This window comes from Sturnira hondurensis, unplaced genomic scaffold (genome assembly GCF_014824575.4).
Source record: "Sturnira hondurensis isolate 20B ecotype Veracruz unplaced genomic scaffold, ASM1482457v3 Scaffold0019216, whole genome shotgun sequence".
In the NCBI taxonomy this organism is placed as follows: Eukaryota; Metazoa; Chordata; class Mammalia; order Chiroptera; family Phyllostomidae; genus Sturnira; species Sturnira hondurensis.
In genome coordinates, this window is record NW_028091847.1 from 7,407,768 (window position 1) to 7,427,687 (window position 19,920).

The 19,920-nt window shown below is 47.1% G+C and overlaps 1 protein-coding gene and 1 long non-coding RNA gene across 2 annotated transcripts; one reads left to right on the forward strand and one right to left on the reverse strand.

Moving 5' to 3' along the window:
• Positions 1 to 4,080: 4,080 nt before the first annotated feature.
• On the reverse strand, positions 4,081 to 15,195 carry SERTAD4 (SERTA domain containing 4). The gene is made up of 4 exons (XM_037027599.1): positions 15,106 to 15,195; positions 9,925 to 10,116; positions 8,616 to 8,731; positions 4,081 to 6,610 (listed from the first exon to the last, which is right to left on the reverse strand). The coding sequence occupies exons 2-4, from the start codon at positions 10,097 to 10,099 to the stop codon at positions 5,855 to 5,857; spliced, it is 1,047 nt and encodes a 348-aa protein (XP_036883494.1). The 5' UTR covers positions 10,100 to 10,116; positions 15,106 to 15,195; the 3' UTR covers positions 4,081 to 5,854.
• Positions 15,196 to 15,325: 130 nt separating this feature from the next.
• LOC118974219 (uncharacterized) lies at positions 15,326 to 16,835 on the forward strand. Its single transcript, XR_005063810.1, has 3 exons — positions 15,326 to 15,413; positions 15,862 to 16,014; positions 16,334 to 16,835. It is a non-coding gene; the product is annotated as an uncharacterized LOC118974219 (long non-coding RNA).
• Positions 16,836 to 19,920: the final 3,085 nt, after the last annotated feature.

The following is a 19,920-nucleotide window of genomic DNA, read 5'->3' on the forward strand; positions in this document are numbered from 1 at the left end:
GTCCGGGGACTCACTGTACTGCACATACATAGTGTGTACCCAGACGACTCATGAAGTGGGCAGCCCGTTTTATAGCCAAGGGAACCAAGGCTGTAAGAGGTAAAGGGCCCACTGGCCAAGGCCAAAGTTGTACAGCTACAGCGGCAGAACGGGAATTCGTGTTTCACCCATGGGACTACAAACTCCTATACTCTTAAGCCTCTACTGTGCTCAGAGAAATCCTCGCTTGCTGAGCCTGAGCTGAAAAAGAGAGAAGTGCCTTGGGCTAAGGCCTGTGCGTAATCACAAAGATATTTTGGTGGGTTCATTGAAAAGCACAGCATCGAAGGACTTGGAGAACAACGGTGAGAAACCCTCGCAGCTCCCAAAGGGCAGCCCCCAAAGTAAGGGCAGCCTTTTATTTCTCTCTTCCTGTAAAAGCATAAAGGAAAAACTTTAGTCCCTGAAGTGGTTTTTACTGTGTCCATAAAGAGGTCCTACCAAAAACAGTCTTCTCTCCTTTCTAATCTTTAGACTTTAAAGTGAATTCACTCTGTAATATATGTGGGACTCTGTGTCTCATACTTCCTCTACTCCCTTCCATCTGAGAGCAACTCCCAATCTTTTGCTGAAATCCTTGCCTTGTAGTCTTGTTATTCTCCATCTTTTCCTTACTGTGAACTCAGGGGTTTCGTGAGCTTTGAGGGTGGCACAGATGCCGGAGTGCTGTGCCAGGTGCATTTCAGAGATATCTGTTCACTTCTCGATGGCCAGGACACAAGTGTTATGTCATACCTGAGCTTAGCTCATTGCCATTGCTAAGAAGGCACCTACAGGAAGAGCACTGTATCTAGAAGTATCCAGGCTGGGTTCATGTGAGAGCTGACCAATCAGAGGGGCCAGCGAAGGATCACAGGCCCGAGCCTGGACTCAGCCGCTGCCATGGAACTACCCAGATGGAGGTGGTGCCCGCTGAGGGCCATGGCCCTCCTTCCCAGAGTTCTGCTGTGTGCCCACTGTCTTGGATCTTGGCAGAAAGCAAGCCTACAGCTCACGCCTCTACAAATTCTTCTCTGTGTGTGTTCCCCCCCCCCCCCCCGTCCCTCCCAAGATAGGTCATTTTATAAGATTTTATAATTCGAAATCAAGGGAACGGCGACAGGGTTGAAAAACATGGGAAATTTCATGAGAAATGACTCATCATCTCCATACATTCTATCAGCTTCACGGAGGTCAAAAGCAGGTGTTTCCAGTCTAGAAAGAAGTAGTTTGCATTTTCAAAATTAACAAATTGGACCTACACGGAGGGAAAAACAGTGAACTATAGAGAGCCCACCAGGGAACTGTTTACCAAAGAATATGAAGCTCATGGCGGTGGTTTGCAAACAGCAGCAGACTAGCTTGTGTAAATTCCCTCCATTTAGCCATCGTTCTTCAGCCTGTCAGAGATACTGAAGGGAAATGCAGAAACAGGAAATTACAGACTATTTTAAACAGCATGTTTTATTAAACTCACTTGCTGATGCACTTTATGGCAGGATGTGAGATTCAAGTGTTCATGACTTACATTTTTGCAAGTGCTTTTCCTAAGTGAGTTCTCCTGGCTGAAAGACAGCATGCACTCAGGGCTGGTAACAGTCTCTAAACCAGTAACTGTTTGACCCTGGGTCTTGTAGCTATATCACAGAAAATGGAGAAGTTTTAGCCATGGGAAGAGAATAGACCTTCCTTATCCACCATTAACTCAAAGAAAGTGACGGGGGCATCATGTAGTAACTTAAAAGACCCCTGATGAGCTCATTTTAAACTACAGAATCAAAACACAGCTATCTGAAAATACATTACTAGAAACCGTACATTATTTTCTTTCATCATCTAAATAGTGGTTTTATTCTTTTCCTCCTGGGACAATCCTGCATGTCATTGAAGCCGCCATTGTTAATTCCACGCAGAATCCTTGTTTTCAAAATTGGCAGGGATGTGGTCACCTTAACTGTGACTTCAAATTTAAGGGACTGTCCTAAAAATGGATTGGAACAAGTAATTATTTTCAAAAACATTTCCCACTCACAATTTGAGCAATACGAAAGCCTAGCTGTGTCGCATAAGAACCCTTATGTCCTTGTCTGATATTTACTGTGAGGGTTACATCTCTTTGGCAATGCCCATGTCTTCTGCAAGGTGCTCTGGGCTTTCCTCCTCTTTTTTTTTAAAGATTTTATTTATTTATCTTTAGAGAGGAAAGGAAGGAGAGAAGGAGAAAAATATCAATGTGTGGTTGCCTCTCGTGAGTCCTCTGCTGGGAACTGGCCCGCAACCCAGGCATGTGCCCTGACTGGGAATCGAACCATGATTGTATGGTTCCCAGGCCTGTGCTCAATCCACTGGGCTACACCAGCCAGGACTGGGCTCTCCTCTTGATACGTGGAAAGGAAGTTGTCAAGTGGAGCTGTAACGCAAGTTCATGATTGGAAGAGTGGGTAGTAGTGCTTTGACGGAATTGTCTTTGAGCTCTAAAAGTACATGCCTTCATTCACTTGCTCCAGCATTTACTTAACAGAGTAGCATGTAAAATGGTCTCAATTTGCATTGTCTTAAAAGATCATGCCAAAGACGCTTCACTCTAATGATTGACTGTCACATCGTCACTGCCAACTATCTTGACCTTTCCTCCCTTTCTCCCAGGTCCCGCCCCTGCCACCTTGTTTCCAGGATCCCTTCCAAGGTGAAGTGTAGAATAATAGGGTTTTTGAAGTGGAAGTATATGATAATGATTACCCTTTTAAAGCGCTTTGACAGACCATCTTCTACACCACCCACTTTTGGAGAGGAAGGACCAGAGACAAAAGTTAAGGATTTGGCTGATGACATGCACCTAGATGCCCAGGGGAGTAGCAATTACAGGCACTCTTGAGGACCAGGGCCATTGTCTTAAGTGAAAAATTCTCCTCATTTAACTTTGAAAAGTCTGGATTCTGCCACATCAGGCTTTCCTCAAAGTTGAGCTCAGCAGTGAGAAAAGGTGCTACGTCCAAGTGGGGAGACAGCAGTGTGAGGGGAGGAGTGTCGTAGCTTTTCCACTCTCTGAGGCTGAACCATAGAAGAACCCAGTTCAGACATTTCACATACTACTAAGGGGCGCCTTGGCTGTCCTGGAAAACCGCACGTGGTATCTCCTGGGCAGAAATGACAACACAGGCACATAGGAGGCCCTGATATCAACAACGGGAATGTTTTTGTCATTTAGATGGAAGTTTATAAAATCTTTTTTTTGTTGTTTTGGTGACAACAAAGTATTCCCGCTAGTAGGCTGGAAATATCCTAGATACCACAACTTGGCAACTAACAACTACAAATTTTCACACTGCTGGATTCAAAAGCACCGTTTCTACCGCAGAAAGCTGGAGTGGGTTCCACTGAGCAGGCGCGTGAGCCCGCAGCTCAGGTGAGTGCTGTGGAAAATCACCAGCTCCATCATTTACAGATTTGCCATTAAGAAAAACATCTGGTAAGGCTGGGCTTTTACAAAGCAAAAGAATAAGTCCTTTCTTTCATATTTAAATCTCTATTATGTATTACACTCATAATAAGAATGCTACATTTGACAAATTAATTAGCTTCCAACTAGCTTTCCCCTTTCTTCAAATAAAATATTACCCTCTAAGAATAACATTAATAAAGAATGGCCTAGAGTACTGCTAGCATTCCTCCATAGCTGTTCTAACCGTTTAGGGGTGGGTCATCTTGACAATTTGACGTTTCCTAAAGGAATGAACTAGGATTCAGTACTTACAGATTCGTGTTATGCTATGTTTTCCCCAGACACTTTGCAAAAACTGAAATCTTTCGGTTCTTTAAGATCAAACCTTATCGATTCCCCCAATCACATCATTTACTAACATTGGACTCTTACTCCACAGAAATCTAAACCTGCGGACTGGGACCCTTCTCCAACACCTGTCACATTGGTCTCCTCCAGGAAAAACCCCTGTGTGGCCACTGCCTAGTATGGTTTCCAGACATTCTGAGTTTTTTTTAAAGGAGAAAGAGCCGTGGACAAGAGAAACGTAGCCGATAATCATTAAAGTAAGACCATCATAATGAATTTTGATCATTTTAATAAATATATATCAAGAAAACCTCACTTTATTACAACAACACATTCATATACAAGCATCTATCATCTAAGTTTTCAACATCAAATGTTTATCAAATATTGAAAATAAAGGACAAACCTTACTAGACTATTCAGCCATTACACAAGAACATGTTTTAAAAATTGGTCCTTGTGGACATTGTCCAAATGATGATCCTACTCATACACTGTATGAATGAGACCTATATTTAATATTAATAGCAATAATAAAAAAGCTTTATCTTGGAGAAACTGGGAGGACTTACTTCTTTCCCCCGTTTGGCATTTGGTTCTTGTGCAGCACGGTTTAAGGAGGCCGAGGTCCACCAGTAACCTTGGAAATCGGAACGCAGCTCAGCAGGAGGAGCTGGCTGGAGCCAGGAGGAAGGAGGGTCAGAGGGGCACTCTGAGCGCTCTTACAAATGGATAAACTAGAGAAATCATTGAGAAAAATGTTGACCAAACACATAGTGGCTATCGCCGACTGAGTCCCATTTCTCCAAAATAACTTTCCCAAACCTAAAATCTTTACATTCTTGAAGATAAAACCTTAGTGATCACCACATCATTTATTAACATTGTGCTTCTTAATCAACAGCAAAAGTTATATATAAAAAACCACATGCTTTTATCATCTAAACGAGTGAAATGATGCAAAACAGGTTAAAATATAATGCATGCCACTGGTTCATGAACTGCATTGGACAAGAAAACCAAACGGAACAAAACGACCCAAAACCCAAAAAACCCAAACCCCAGCAACAGACCGTTGCCATAGAAAAATCTCAAGCAGCTAGCGCTGGTTTCCAACAGCTCTCTCCATTGTTCCCTCCAACCCTTTCTAAAAATGCCAAATTCAAAAACAATCGGGCATCAAAAATAAAGGAAGAATAGAGATGTCGAATCAAAAGTCGAACGCAACAGGCGAAGTAACGGTTTCCAAACAATATTGATCCACCCTGTTTTTTTGTTTTGTTTTGTTTCCTGTTTGTTAAATCCCTGCTGTGACTCTGATTTATCCTTAATTTTCACATTGGCAAAAATTAAGACAAAGTAAGGCACCAAAAATCGCCCTGTATCACACTTCTCTAAAAGCCTCGGACACCCGCGACAGGCCAGCGGGAACTTGGGGGGAGTGCCCCTCCCCGCAAGGCGCTGGGGGCCGCCCCTAGACAGGTGTGTTCCATTCACCTTACATCCTAGTTTCATCTGTCACGCAAGACTGTTAAATACAAAGGCTTAACAGCACCACGAAGCCATTTCACCTAGTTCCCTGTCTTCAGTCTTTTATTCAGAAAAAAAATACTGTATCATGTAGATGAAGCAGACATCCTTTGCTGGCTATATGGATTTGTTTACCAAATAACTACCTAGGTAACTGCAAACACTGAAGTTTCGTAGCTAGTGACAGGCTCCTTGGGGGTAGTGGAAATATCCCAAGGACACATTGTCCCCCAGTCTAATCTACTGGTCTCTCTTGTAAGAAAACTAAGACAGACTTTTAAGCGTTAGGTCAACGGTTTTCTTGGTAAAATCACCACATATCTAAGTAGCTTGCTGATGATTCCTATACAGATGTTTTAGGCAATCTGCTCCCCAGGCGTTAAAGCGACACGGCATGTTCATGGCATAATCGTAGCGGTCGTACAAAACTAGGAAACCCACGCAGAAGGAAATGTATGAGCGCTAAGTGGTCATGCTGTGCATGCGTCGGAGCGGTGGCGGGGAGGCGCTGGCCTTTTACTTCCTTTTGCTGCAGCACAGTTTGCCACTGGGTGAAGAAGGCTCCTTTTTCCTTAAGGACTTTTTCCAAGACTCACTTGCACTGTTCTTTTCATTATAGCCAGTCTCAAAATAATCATAAAATTGGCCTTTGCACTCAAAAGCAAGGTCATTTCCCACAGGTTCATGGCTGAGGGGGGCACCATCCCTGTTGGTGTCGTTATTCGCTTTCTCATCGCTTAATTTGGCCTTTTCCTGCACACCAAGTGACCTGACATTAGTGACAAAGATTTCGTTGGCAGGTATCTGGCCATCCCCCTTGTAAACGGGTGCACTGCCTACATTAAAATCCACCTGGTGGGAACAACTCGGTAGAGGCGGAGGGGGGGAGGAGGAGAGCGAGGATGAGGAGGTGGCGGCGGCGGAGGCACTTCCGACATTAGCATTGACAGAAAGGGGTAGATTTAGGTAGTGACCACCACAATCCTGGTAAAAGCAGCAGGTGTGGACCTTCTCACACTCCTCTTTGGCCATCCGCGGCCGTTTCCGGTAAGGACAGTCCTGAGCCAGAAACCACTCTTGCGCGGGGCTGCCGCCGAGCGAGCAGGTGGGAAAGCACCAGTTGTTCTGCATGATAATTTCTCCATGGATCCTTTTCATCAAGTTGTTTATGAGGACAGATCTTCGGAGGTACACTTCAGGGTCATCGATAAACTTTAGCTTTTCTAAGGACATATAAAGGATGTGGGCTCGTTCCTCAAAACTGGAGATGGTCTAAAAATCAGAAAAGGAAGAGAAAGCTTAAGAAATGGACTCTGTAAACGTACCACCACCACATACTTCTTTCTTGGCAGTTTCTGGATCTGGAAATGTTGTGGTCCCATTTTCCCCCAGGCTCACTTAGAGATGTTGTCGGCCTGCTGAAGTTCCCCGTGCTGACTCATGGGTGTGGCCCCAATGCAGACCCCCGCAAGGAGGGGGTTGGCTCTTTTCTGACACAGTGAAGTGCATGGAAAACACACTGACCTATGCTGCTGGGGGCGGGGGTCAAGAGAGTGGTTTCTAGCCCTGGCTGGTGTAGCTCAGTGGATTGAGCACAGGCCTGTGAACCAGAGAATTGCGGTTCGACTCCCGGTCAGGGCACATGCCTGGGCTGCAGGCCGGTTCCCTGCAGGCCAGTTCCCAGCAGGGGATGCACGAAAGGCAACCATACATTGATGTTTCTCTCCCTCTCTCCTTCCCCTCTAAGGATAAATAAATAAATAAAATATTTAAAAAAGAGAGTGGTTTCTTTGGGGGCAGAGAGGCAGTGACTAGAAGCAGACACATGGAAGGGGGGGTTCTGGTGACACTGCTTCTGGATCTGGGTGCTGGTGACATAGCTATGTTCACTCTGTGAAATTGATCAAGCTATACTCTTACGATACTTGTGCTTTTATGTGTGTGATACAAATATATGTGCGCACACACACACTCATACACTGCATGCCCATAAATCAGAGTGAGTACCCTTCGAAGCCTGGCCTGGCCACAGAGGAGAAAGAGCTGGGCTTTCAGTGCGGCCCCTCTTCTCAGTCCTCTGGGTTTCACACTTCCAATTTTCTCCAATCAACAGGGGGACACCGATAAGGAGCAAAGCTCAGAACCTGAAAGGATCCGAAGGACCAAAGTAGCATCCTTCTGGGGCCAGGCAGGAGAAGAGATGCCAACAGGGAGGGAGAGGACTTGCTCCTCAGCGGGGTGGTACCATCGCCGTGGGATGTTGACACGAATCCCATGGCAACTGGAAAACTGCTGTGACCACACCATAGACGACAGAGGAAAGAAATGGCCTGTGTCCTGGGGGCCAGCTATTCCTGCTCATAAAAAAGCCCAGTGGTACCATAACCAGAGGGGCTGTGAACTCAACCAGCTGGGGCTGACCAAAGGCAGGGACTATACCTGCTGGGGAAAGACCAGCACCTGCAAGGTCAAGGTGACATCTAAAGGACTGGGACTGTGAAGGGGGGGTGGGTAAGAACAGACAGAGAGAAAGATGAGTCAAACAACAAAAAAATCCTGCCCGAATTTCCGACGACTATGATCTGGGTTGATTAAATCTGCAGTTTTTTTTTGGGGGGGGGGTTTGGAAGGAAGATAACCATAAGGAATAAGAGCTGGTATTTGGAAAACTTAGATGGCCAGTTTCACTCTTGCACACACTTTCTGGATTCTGTCATGATCTTCTAACATATGCAAAAAAGTTAGTTTTGGTGTTTTTTAGAGAATGGATGGTATATTTTAATAGACTAAACACATGTAATAAATGTGCAATGAAGTGCATGTTTCCACTTTTGTGCACAAATTTAAGGGACAGTGAGTCCACCCCTACGGGGGCAAGACCAGCACGGAGGCGCCACCCCCATGTGGGCGCAGGCAGCAGCTCAGGGCAGCCGCCCGTGGAGGAGGGGCAAGGGCATCTCAGCACGTGTGCAAACCAGCACGAACCACACCCTTAACACAACTCGAGAAAAACGAAATCATTTGTATAAAAGACGTCCGTTGGATGATCTAATTTTGCTATTTCTGGGGAGAGGAGCTTTTGCTGGCTCTTTCTTCAACTCCTCGTGAAAAATAACACAGGACCCAAAAAAGTGACAACGCTTAATATGGCTCTGATGAGAAGTAGCTCGTTTTCCTTGCTTGGGTGGAACAGTTTAATTTTTGGAAATGGATCAAGCAACTGTTACTCAGGATCTTAAACTCTTAATAAAAATAATGACTATTTAAAAAAACATACTTTATGGCTACAGCTGCTGAGTGGTGGGTGAAAGTCCTCTTCTTCCACATACTTCCTCTTAAAGTATGCGATCTTGGATGTTGTTAAAGGGTTTGAAATTCCCCTGTAATGTGATCCTGTAGTAATAAATCAGATATGACAAATGACATGCGGTTTGCCAGAGGTTCTCCAAACAAAATACTTTTCTTCCCTTTCCTTCTAGAAGATAACTTGGCTTTGTATCTGTCTGTACATGTGGTGATTAAAAATAAACACTTGTCTTAATAGTTGCTATCATACAGACTCCTGTGACCCAGGCCAGTCTTTCTAGACAGTTACAGAGGAAAGATGACATATTTCAGCATTTACAAAATACTCAGATATTTTGTACAGGCAAACTCATAAAGAAGAGGAGTGTAACAACTCCAAAATTATATTAGCGTTTATTCAAATTGTTTAATTAAATCCAGGGTACCAACACCACTGTTCCAATACATGCATTTTAAATAGTAAGCACTAATAATTACACAACTTTAAAATATTATTTGCTCTAGTTAAGGAAAGAGATAATTACCTGTACATTGAAGTTATAATATTTCTTCTTTCAAAATATAAAATTTTACATTTTAAATTGAAATGTTGGGTAACCGAAGTCCTTTTTGCTCTAAAAAATGTAACATGTTAACCATGAATTTGAGTAGGGTCTAATTTTTAAAGACCACAGCTTTTAACCCTTTTTAGCAGAACAGACTTCACAAGTACTTTTTTGCACTGTAGGGTTTTTAAAATTGCTTCCTCTGCACAGAAATCCAAAGGAACTAACCTGAAATGCTAGATTACAGAATCAGAAAGAACATATTTCTGTTTTCTGAGCTTTGCCACTTTTCCCTACCACACCAAAGCCAACTGTGTGCTTAATAAAAGAAAGAGACACACGGCTGCCGGCCCCAAGTGCAGATTCCTTATTGTCTCATGGGATGGGGGTTCCACGGTCGAGCCCACTGGGGCTTGTCTAGTTCTGAGAACCGTGCAGTTCCACAGGGTGGAAAACCAAAACCCAGACTGAGAGTTTCCCGATCTGGTTTGGCTCTCTTAAAAATACAGACTCAGGACTTCCACACAAAGCAGAAGCACATGTCCAGACTCAGATTTGAATGCAATTTAAATACCCCTCTGGTTCTCTCCCTGGGGCCCTGGGCTCACTTAAGAGAGGCACACAGGCAGCCTGGAAAGTCCCTGGAGCCGGCTCAGCTCCCAGAGGCCCTGCAGACACCACCTCCTCCCACCAGTCTGGCCTCAGAGGGCAGCAGGGGAAGGTCAAGAGCAGTACCTGCCAGCGGGGGGCCGGCTCCCCGGTCTCCCTGCAGAGGAGCCTGGGCTGGCCCTGGGGGGCTCGGACCTCCGTAGCTGTCAGCCTCCCATAGTGTCTGGTACCCTGGAATTTCAGCAGCTCCTTCCGAGACAATGGGCTCGCAGAATCTATTCATGGACAGAACCAGAGTCATCTCTGGCAGCCTCAGATCTGAAAAAAACAGAAAACAGCCCTAATCAGGAGGCAGCCAGGCGATGGCCTGGGCACCTTCCTCCCTTTGCTTCGGGAAACTTTTACTTCTTGGTCCTCCCCCTTCGTCCTGAAACATTTCATTGTTGTTTTTTTTTCAAAGAAAACCTCAGCAAACTCTCTTGCTGCTAGTGGCTCAGCCTCAGCATTCGGCAATCTGCATTTCATGGGCGGATCTTTAAAACCCCATTTCTTATTGTTCTCGGATTCCCTTCAGCCCTCTTTGAGACAGCTGCTTTGCCTCCTAAACACATTTTCCTCCTGACCTTGCTGCAGAAAATGTACCGCTAGGAGGCAAGGCCAAAACCCTTGCGCTTCCTTTCTATTAATAAGGCACAATCAATTTTCTAGCCAATCCCCTGAGAGTCTCCTTTGATGAAACCCGCTAATCAATCAAAGGAAAGGGGTAGGGGAGGCAGAAATCTCCACCGGAATCCTTGGTGATGCTCTCGAGTTCGCCTGTTCCGCTGCCCCCTCCTCCTCGCGTTTCCGCAGGCCAGTTCCTCTACAACATTCTGGGGCTCCCTCCACTTTCTTCTCCCAAAGCGAAGCAGACAGAGACACACTTGGTAGTTGTTTCCACCAGCCCCGATCGGCCTGAACTGGATCTGCCTCCAGTCAAAACACTGAGAGATGAAGACAGAAAATTGGCTCCAGTTTCAAGCCGTGAGTTGCAGTCCCACAGGAGCCAAGCACAACATCAACGGAGCAAGCAGAATATTAAACAGGAGCCAGGGTTTCGGGGGCCAGAGGCAGCCGGCAACTCTACACTACAAAGCCCAGACACAAGGCAGGAACTTTTCAAGAGGCAACACACCACTGCCCTTCTCTCCAGTTCACATCCCTCCCCAGGGCCTCCAGGGAGACAGGGAGCCTCTCCGCCCTGTGATGGGCCCTGGGCTCCTCCACAACTCAGGTGGGGCACAGTGCCCTCACTTCGTCCTGAGTAGCTCAAAGTAGGGTCAAGATTGAGTTCAAGGGATACGAGGGTCTGAGGCTACAGCAGAAAGACCCAGAGACCAGATAGGCCGGGACAGCCAAGCAGCTTCAGCGCCTTACTAAGTGCCAGTTCCTTCAGGAGAGCCCAGCCTCCTTCACGTCCCTGTGCAGTTTGAAGAACTGTCACAAAGAGTGATGTCGGACCTGCTTTCTGCAGCCTGATCGTCTTTTCCATGTGCACGAAGGGTCTAGTTCTTGCTTTCTTCTCCAAATTATACAGCTCATAAGGTGTTGGGGGAAAGGGTGAATCTCCTATTGTCTCCTGGGAGACTGGTTGGTATTACCTACATGTTATAACAAGAGTCCACTTCCAGGTAAAAAGGCACCAGGGGCAGGGAAAAAGCTTCATTAAAGTGACAATGTCCTTCTGGCTAACAGAGCAGCTCTTGGCAGCAAAGACTCCATCCTTCACCCAGGCTTCTCTTTGGGACCCTGAAGGCCATCCCAGCCCCCCTGAAGAACGAAGCAAGGGGAGGCGTCTGACAGACAGGGGAGGCGTCTAGGTCAGCGGCTGGAATCTGAGCTTCTAAACCACCTACCCCTTCTCTTTTCAAATGCTCTCCAAAGAGGCAACATCCAGGGCTTATTAGTAAATCTTATTACAAGAGGGGGGAAAGAAGGTTCGATTAATTCTCTGAAAAGTAATGGTGGCACGTGTTATTAATTTTGCTCTTGGAGACATCAGCCAAAAGGCTGAGCCTACATCTATTGCACAAACTACACCATTCTGTCTGTCACCCCCTCAACTCGGCATCCAAACGAGGCTTCCAACCTCAGGATAATTTATTCCCTGGAAGACTCTCATGAAATGGTCCAAACTGAAATTCTTAACCTATTTTAAGACAATTGTATCAGGAAGTGCTGTTGCCAGGAACACAGGAATTATAGCTTTTTCTGAGGCAGTAGCCTTTCTCTTGGACACGGCAACGCTATTTTCCAGCTTGAAATTTACCCTCCCTTTTGTGCTGGATTCTGGGAATAAGATCCAAGTGTTTTGCCCAAGAACTTTTTATTGCATCCAAGCCAAAGCAGGTTGACAAATCCATGCCCCTTAATAAAACAAGAAGGCCTCTGCAGGCCCCACGCAGCAATTACCTTTGTTGAACAGGACATTATGTGGGCCCTGTGCTGTTTTATGTTAGGAAGAGTTTGTTTATATTTTAAGGACTCATTGTTGTAGCTTTTTTGGTTGTTAAGGATTTCAGTGTTTCTATTTGTTAGTATTGTTTCCAGTACATAAAATTTTGTCATTAAGCATTTGAACTTGATACACGAACTTGAAACATGGCAGAATTGTTGTTATCTTGGCTGTTTTTTTCCTTTATGATACCCAATTTTAGTAAGTTTTTTTTTCTGAATTGGAAACTTCTACACACAAAATTCTAACCTGGAGAAGCCGAGGTTCACAGTGATTTATGTACGTGTGAATAAAATATACATGAGTTGAGATTACTTGCGAGTAGGGAGGAGATTTTGCAGTTGAGTCTTCCCAGCCTACTTAGAATTTACAGTCGGGGATGTTAACAAATTAAGAAGGCAAGTTTAGGGTTCCTGAAGCATTGGAGTGTGCAGCGCTAAGCACCGATATTTCACACGATTCTTTATTTGTATTATAGGTGCAGATCTAAACCATCATTGTACTCTGTGTGGAGAGAGTTATGTAATTCTGTTACTGAATTCATAAGTTTAAACCCACATATTTATATGCTGTTCGTATTAGATATAGCCACTAAGATGCATATTAATGGCAAAATTTGCTTAACATGACAGGTGAGAGGATTCCAAAAAAGGGTGTTCCAAAAAAAAAAAAACGCAAAAAAGAAGAGGAAGAAGGAGGAGGAGGGGTGGGTGAAGAGGGTGTTCCAGTGTGTTTAAAAAATAAGAAGGCTCTGACCTTTTCTGCTCAGGCTCCTGCGTGTCTGTTTTGTGAGCCAGGTGGATGTAGTGGAATGACACCTCAAGCATTCCCAGGAGGCTGAGGGCGGAAATGTCACGCTTTCCCAGCAAATGCTCACAGTAAAGTTACCCGGGGTTTCTATACAGTTTGGTTTTTCCAGATGAGTGGGGCTTCTTTTTTCTCGGAGCCATTATGATGCTAATAGGAGTGGCTGGCATAGGGAACGGGGTGGCTGCAGATTCAGTGGCACCTTGAACCTAGCAGGGGCCTCTGGTCATTCTTTGCCCACCCCTCTCACATTTGTCATGGAACCTGGAGGACGTTTCATTAAGAGCATCATGGCAGTCTGATTCCAATACTGAAAAGCGAGGAAGTAAAGGGCTGCTATTTGCAAAGCACCTTTGACACCGACAGCCCTAAATGTCTTGCCCCGGTGGAACCAAACCCAGACCTCAACGCTGTCCCTGATAAGATCTCCACAGCTCGACCAGCTCTGGGTAGCGGTGGTCCAACTGCCCAGAAGAGGCTGCAGGGGCGGAATAAAATCCTTCAGCACCTTCTGAATAGGCAGACATCACTTTCCTGCCAGCCCTGGCAGTACACCTGTCTGTCCTGGGAGGTGTATTTCTCCACAGTAGCTCCTCCGGGAGCCCAGCAGAGAACCAAGAGCTTTATTTAAGTCTGGCTTTGGGGCTGGGAATGCGGGTCCTGGGCCTCGGGGCACTTAGCGTGGTGGGGGCGTGGCGAGGGCGCCTGGGTGTCCAAGCACCAGCGCCAGGTCTCCCCATCTCAGGCCCAAGCCTGGGGTCCGAGTTTGGAGAAACGACTCCCTGCAGGCTGGCAGCAGCCCTCGGAAGCTGGCTCCGAAACAGCCACACCCCCGGGGGGTCGGGGCCTAAGCCTCTGAGCCCCTCTCTGGGGTGCTGAGCAGAGCCCTGCCTGCCACCGGCAGCAGGAGAAAGTAAACAACACCCCAAGTGTCTGGGAACAAAGGCAAGTTGTCTTTCCACGGTGCCCGAGTCCTGCGCCTCTCCTGAAGAATAAGAGCTATTATTATTCTTTCTTTTCTTCTTCTTTTTTTAAAACCAAGTTTCCTTCTAAGGGAAATAAACACCAAAGGTAGGATTCCAAGGAAATGACTCAGGGCGGTTGGCTGGGTTCTGGCGAGGCTGGCCCCAGTCTGCGCTCCAGCCCGCAGCCGATCCTGCCCGGCCCTCCCTTCCTCCCGCCCTGGCCAGCCAACTCCGCGCGGGAGGCTGAGGGAGCGCCCGGCGCGGGGACTGCGGGGACACAGACGCATCTCCCGCCAGCAAGCGCCCAGCCCGCACCACACCCCATCTCTGCCGCCCCAGCCGGACACTCGGGAAAGTTGCGAGGGCCCAGGGGGCGGGAGGGGAGGAAAGGAGGAGAGGGGCGGAGGCGTGGACCCGGCGGGCAGCAGCGGAGCCCGCCCGGGAGGTGAGCTGAGGACAGGGGAGCCGCCGCCGCCCGCAGCGCGGCTCGGCTGCTGGGGAGGAGAGTGCGCGGGCGGAGGTGGCGGGGACAGAAGGTGTCAGCTCCTGCAGCTATTCCTTTTCTAGTAAACGCGCGCTCTTGACATCCGCCATCCCCTCCCTCCCCACCTGCCAGGCGCCGCGGCGTCCAGACCCGGAGGCATCCCCCCTACTGGCCCTGGTCCCCTCGGATAAGGGAACAGGGAGCCACCCAGGACCCTGAGGTCTCGCCCGAGCGGCCGCCTCCACCTGCCCCTGGACTCGGCTGGGCGCGCGAGGGCGGCCGCAGGAGCGGCCCGGGAGGCGGCGGTTCCCGCCCGGGGAAAGGCGCCTCGGCGCACTCGGGTCCCGAGACAGGCCCGCGCCACCTCCGCGCCCAGCGGCCAGCATCTGGCCTGGCCGCGCGCCGTACCCGCTCCGGCCTGCGCGAAACCCCTCGGTGACCCCGGCGCTGCCCGGGGGCGCGCGGGAGGCCGCGTGGGTGCCGGTCCTGGCGGGCAGAGGCCCGGGATCGGCCTTGGCCCTTCCGCCCCCGCCGCCCACGGCCAGCCCGGCTCTTACCGCGGGGTCAGCGGGAGGCGGCGGCCGCAGCGCTCCAGCTGCTCCCTGTCCGCTCGGGCTCCGCGCCAGCCCGGCCGCCGGTGCACAGTCGCGCGGGTCCCGCCCGGCCGCCCGGTTGGCGGTGGCCGCTGGTGCGCCGCGGGCGAGGGTCCGGGCAGGTCCCGCCGCCGCGACTGGGGCGCCGCCGTCGCTGCAGACGGTTATGGTAATGAGCGGCTCTGTCTAGCGAGGAGCGTGTGAAACCCGTCAATCCTGTTTGCCATTTCCCCGTGGATTTCCGAGGAGAGGTTGTGCAGGATGCCCCCAGGGTGAGAGAGGGAACATGACAAGCGCGCCCGCTCTCCCTCCCTCCCTCCGCTCCCGCCGCCGCCGCCGCTCCTCCAGCAGCACGCGGGGCGCCTTCCCCTCACCCCCACCCCAGCCCGCCCCCTGCCTGCTTCCCGCCCTCCCTCCCCCTCCTCCTCCCCTCGCGGTGCCCGGGGACTCGCGGGCCGGGCTCCAGCCCGCAGCCCAGACCCCACGCGCTCCGGGCTCCCGCCCTAGCCCCGGGGGCTCGGCTCCAGCAGAATAATGTATTCACTCGGCAACCTTCTGAGATGTCGTCTCCCTTTTTAAATTTGGTTTAGTTTTGTTGTTGTTGTGTGTGCGTGTGACTAAAAAAAAAAATAAAAAAAATCTGTGCGTTCCCACCCTCTGCAAAAGACTTTCTTCTCCTTTGCCACAGCAAACGGAGATGAGAAACAGATGTCTTTGCAGGACCGAGCAGTTATTCCCCCCTCGCCGCCCGCCCCCGCCGGTCCCCTCCGGAGCTGCATGAGCATAAAAAAGAACCTTGGTCTTGCTGCAACTTCAATTGGCAACACTTTCTGGCTGGGGAGTCTCCAGGGAAAACCTCCAGGAAATAAAAAAGTAATAAAGGAGGTTGTCCTTGGTCAAGAGAATGTAATTTAAACCACCCCGGAACCACATTATTTTGCAAATAGTAATTTTCCCCTATATTGGGCTCAATTGGAGTTTGTTTTTCTGAAACATTAATTCATAACTTCTGTCTCGGGACCCCTCCGAAGTCGGGATGGGTCATTTCAGGTGTAATGAACGCAGAGGCTTGGAAGGCATAGACCTAATAAAATCAGGGGGTAGGCACCTGCACGAAAGTGCTACAAAGACTATAATGTTTGTTTACTGCTACTACGCCAGATGTGCTAAATATAACACTTCTTTAAAACAGTGCTCCTCCGACTGCGAAGAAGCAAACCTCTGGCTGCCAGGCTCCCTGGGAATCAAGGGAGAGGCACAGACTGAAAGGCAGAGAGGAAGGGAGCAAGACCAAGGACGAGGATTAGCAGCTGCAAATTGAACTCGATCTAATTTGCATGTTTATTTCTTAGAATTGTAATTAAATTTGTGTAATAAATGTTTTCCATTTCATTTGTACACTTAAAATTTGGGCGACTGACATGCAGTTAAGTGAATTTTTTTTTTTATAAAAAAGCAAATGTAGTTTATTCCATAAAACAGCAAACAAATATTAACTATAATTAGAACTAATCTGCTTTGAAGGTATTTTTGTTGAACTTCGTACATTAAAGACTCTCAGAGGTTTTAAGGGTATTAGGAAGCAGAGAGGAGGCAATTACACTGAAACAGACGAACTCCCCAGACTTCCCGGAGCAGTACTTCATTTTTTCCAAAAGACCTTTCAGGGTTGCGCTCCCGAAACGGCTGGGCTATCATCGTCCTGGCTTTCCTCTGACCCACATTGAATCTCATTGGCTCAGGCATGGAATAGGCCATTATCCTGGTAATTTAAGGATTGTAAAGATGCCATTTTCTGCCATCAATAAAGTGTTGCTTGCCCGGGTTATAGGTAGAATATAATTTTTATTTGGGTGGAGGAGGAGGGCAAGGAAAGGCACAAGGGCATTTAAAAACAGTGCGAGAACTTGAAAATCTAAATCTATCAAAAAGGGTTCGCGCTCAGCTCAAATGAACTAGATGTGAGGGCTTGGAGGCATGGCTTATTATTGTTTTTATCTCCCCATATTAAAGTTTTATAGCATTTAAAGGGCTGTGGGGAAATCCCCACCTACACTTGGCTGTGTCAAAATACATAAAACCAAGAGGAGTAAATTAAGCATAAAATTGAGAAATAACATGAGACGAAGCATCAGCATGGGTTGCATTGGCATCTTCGGAGCTTTGGCTTTGGGAAATGAGGCTTCTGGGAAATCGGCCACTGCCCTTGGGTGGGGAGGACTCTTGGCTTTAATGTTACAGCAAAGTGACATCACGAGAATGAAATCTTTGTACTTCACAGCACCCTCATGGTTCCGAGTCAGAACCCGACCCCATCCTGCGCAGATGCGTGATGTTAGCATGTTTCGCTGACAGCTTTTCCTGCCCTGCCTTTAATCTCAAGTTCACGATTTCTAAGATTTGGTTCCCACTGTTGACAATGGGAACCAATGTCTACAAGTAAGAAAGGCTGTCAAATGAATGTCCATAGAATGAGAAACATTATTTAAAAATTATTTTAAAACAAACACCAATACATCTGATAAGCGCTTGATATCCAAAATTTATAAAGTACTTACAAAACAACAAACAACCCAATAAAATACGGGCAAAAGGACCTGAGTAGACACTTCTCTGAAGAGGACATACAGATGGCCAATAGACATATGAAAAGATGCTCAATGTCACTAATCATCAGAGAAATACAAATTAAAACTACATGAGATATCACCTCACATCTGTCAAAATGGCCATCATCAATCAATCAGTAAACAACAAGTGCTGGTGAGGGTATGGAGACAGGGAAACCTTTTTGCACCTTTGGTAGAAATGCAGACTGGTGCAGCCGCTGTGGAAAGCAGTATGGAGATACCTCAAAAAATAAACGGATGTGCCTTTTGACCCAGTGATCCCACTTCCGGAAATTTATCCAAAGGAACCCAAAATGTTAATCCAAAGAACATAAGCACCCCTATGTTCATTGCAACATTATTTCCAATCGTCAAGATATAGAAGCAGCCCAAGTGTCCATCAGTAGATGAGTGGATAAAACAACTATGGGACATTCGCACAATGGAATACTACTCAGCCATAAAAAAGAGGAACATTTTACCCTTTGAGACAGCATGGATGGACCTGGAGAACACTATGCTGAGTGAAACAAGCCAGTCAGAGAAAGACAAATACCATATGATTTCACTCCCATGTGGAATCTAATGAACAAACTGAAGTAATAAGCAAAATAGACTCATAGATAGAGAGCAGGCTGACAGCTAGGGGAGGTAGGGTTAGAGGGTGGAGGGACCAAGTGAAAAGGAAAAAGGACTCGAATATGGACAACAGTGTGGTGATAGATGGGGAGAAGGGTATAAGGGGACTAAATGGTAACAGGAAAAATGCAATAAAGATTAAATAAAAACAAAAAATAAATAAATGAAATATTTGCATGAATATAATTTAGAATGAGTTGAAATAGTCATCTACAGACAATGATGCCATATTTTGGATGTGTGTGTGTGTGCATCCAGAGATGGAAATTAGATGATAAAACTTAAACTACCTTGAGCTGCAAACTCACTGAAGTGGTTGTGTTTCTTCGGTGACCGAAGATTGCCAGGCTCAAAACTGCTAAAACGTATTTCACAAAAAGTTTCCGTCCTTTGAAAGGGGGATTTCTCAAGTAAAATCTGACTGATTCCAATTGCTGTGGACACAATGCTCATTTGGGTGAATAAAAAGTCTGAATTTCTGGCTTTTAAAATGAAGCTCAACTTTCTAACAAGAAAAAGAGGCATTTATGTTCGATTGCTCTGACAACTCTTCTCCCGTCTCATACCTTCTCCAGGTAGGCTTTCTCATCCCATTGTCCATGGTAACTGGGGTTGTCAATGTCAACGGTGACCTCCACATTGCTAAATCAGAAATCTTTTCCTGGTTGACATTTCCCTTGACCTTTAAGCAGTGTTTGACTACTCCCTTTTCTTTGAAACATCTTTTATTCCACTTCCAGGAAAACACACTCACGCGGTGTGCCCCTACCTTACTGGTTCTTCCTTCTCAGTCTCCGTTAGTGGTTCCTTGCCTTCACTATGACCTCTGAGTGTCTGAGTGCCTCCAGCTCGGCCCCTGAACGTAATGTCTTTCTTGTAGCCCACTCTCCTGTATTTCTCATTCAGTTTCATGGCTTCCAATACCATCTTCATTCTGACTCCCACATTTAGGTCTCCAGTCCAGACCTCCCTCCACTTAGATGTTTCCTAGATATCACAAGCTTTGCAGGTGCAAAACCTAATCCCTGATTTTCTCTCTTCCCCAACTATGCCACCCTTAATATTCTCCATTCCAGTTAACGAACCGTACTATTTTTTTTCAGTTATTCATGCAAAAACAAACACAAAGACAACCCTTTGGAGTCATCCTTGACTCTTTTCTCCTTTATCCCTTATATTGAATACATCAGAAACTCTTCACCTTTTACCTTTAATATTTTTCCAGACTCTGCTCACTTGTCATCTCTGCTGCCACCGCCTTGGTCAAGCCACCACCATCATCTCTTGCCTGGGCTATTTGCAATAGCCTTTTAACTGGTCTCCCTTCTCCAGTCTTCGGCCCCTTTCACAGTTTAGTCTCAACTCAACAGTCAATGACATCAATTTTCACTAATACTCTTCCCAAGGCTCCCATTTCACCCAATGTAGAAGCCCAGTTCTTAAAACGGCCTGTCCAGGCTAGAGGTTTCCCTTTACTTCTCTGACCTATCACTGCCTCCAGCTTACTCTGGCTTCAAGGTGTTGGGCGTGT

What these genes read in the sequence shown, in the direction of transcription:
- SERTAD4 (XM_037027599.1), bottom strand. Translation starts at nt 10,099, where the DNA reads ATGACTCTGGTTCTGTCCATGAATAGATTCTGCGAGCCCATTGTCTCG. An exon ending in AGCCGGCCCCCCGCTGGCAG is followed by an intron (nt 8,732 to 9,924) that starts GTACTGCTCTTG and finishes TTATTACTACAG; the next exon opens with GATCACATTACAGGGGAATT. An exon ending in TCAGCAGCTGTAGCCATAAA is followed by an intron (nt 6,611 to 8,615) that starts GTATGTTTTTTT and finishes TCTGATTTTTAG; the next exon opens with ACCATCTCCAGTTTTGAGGA.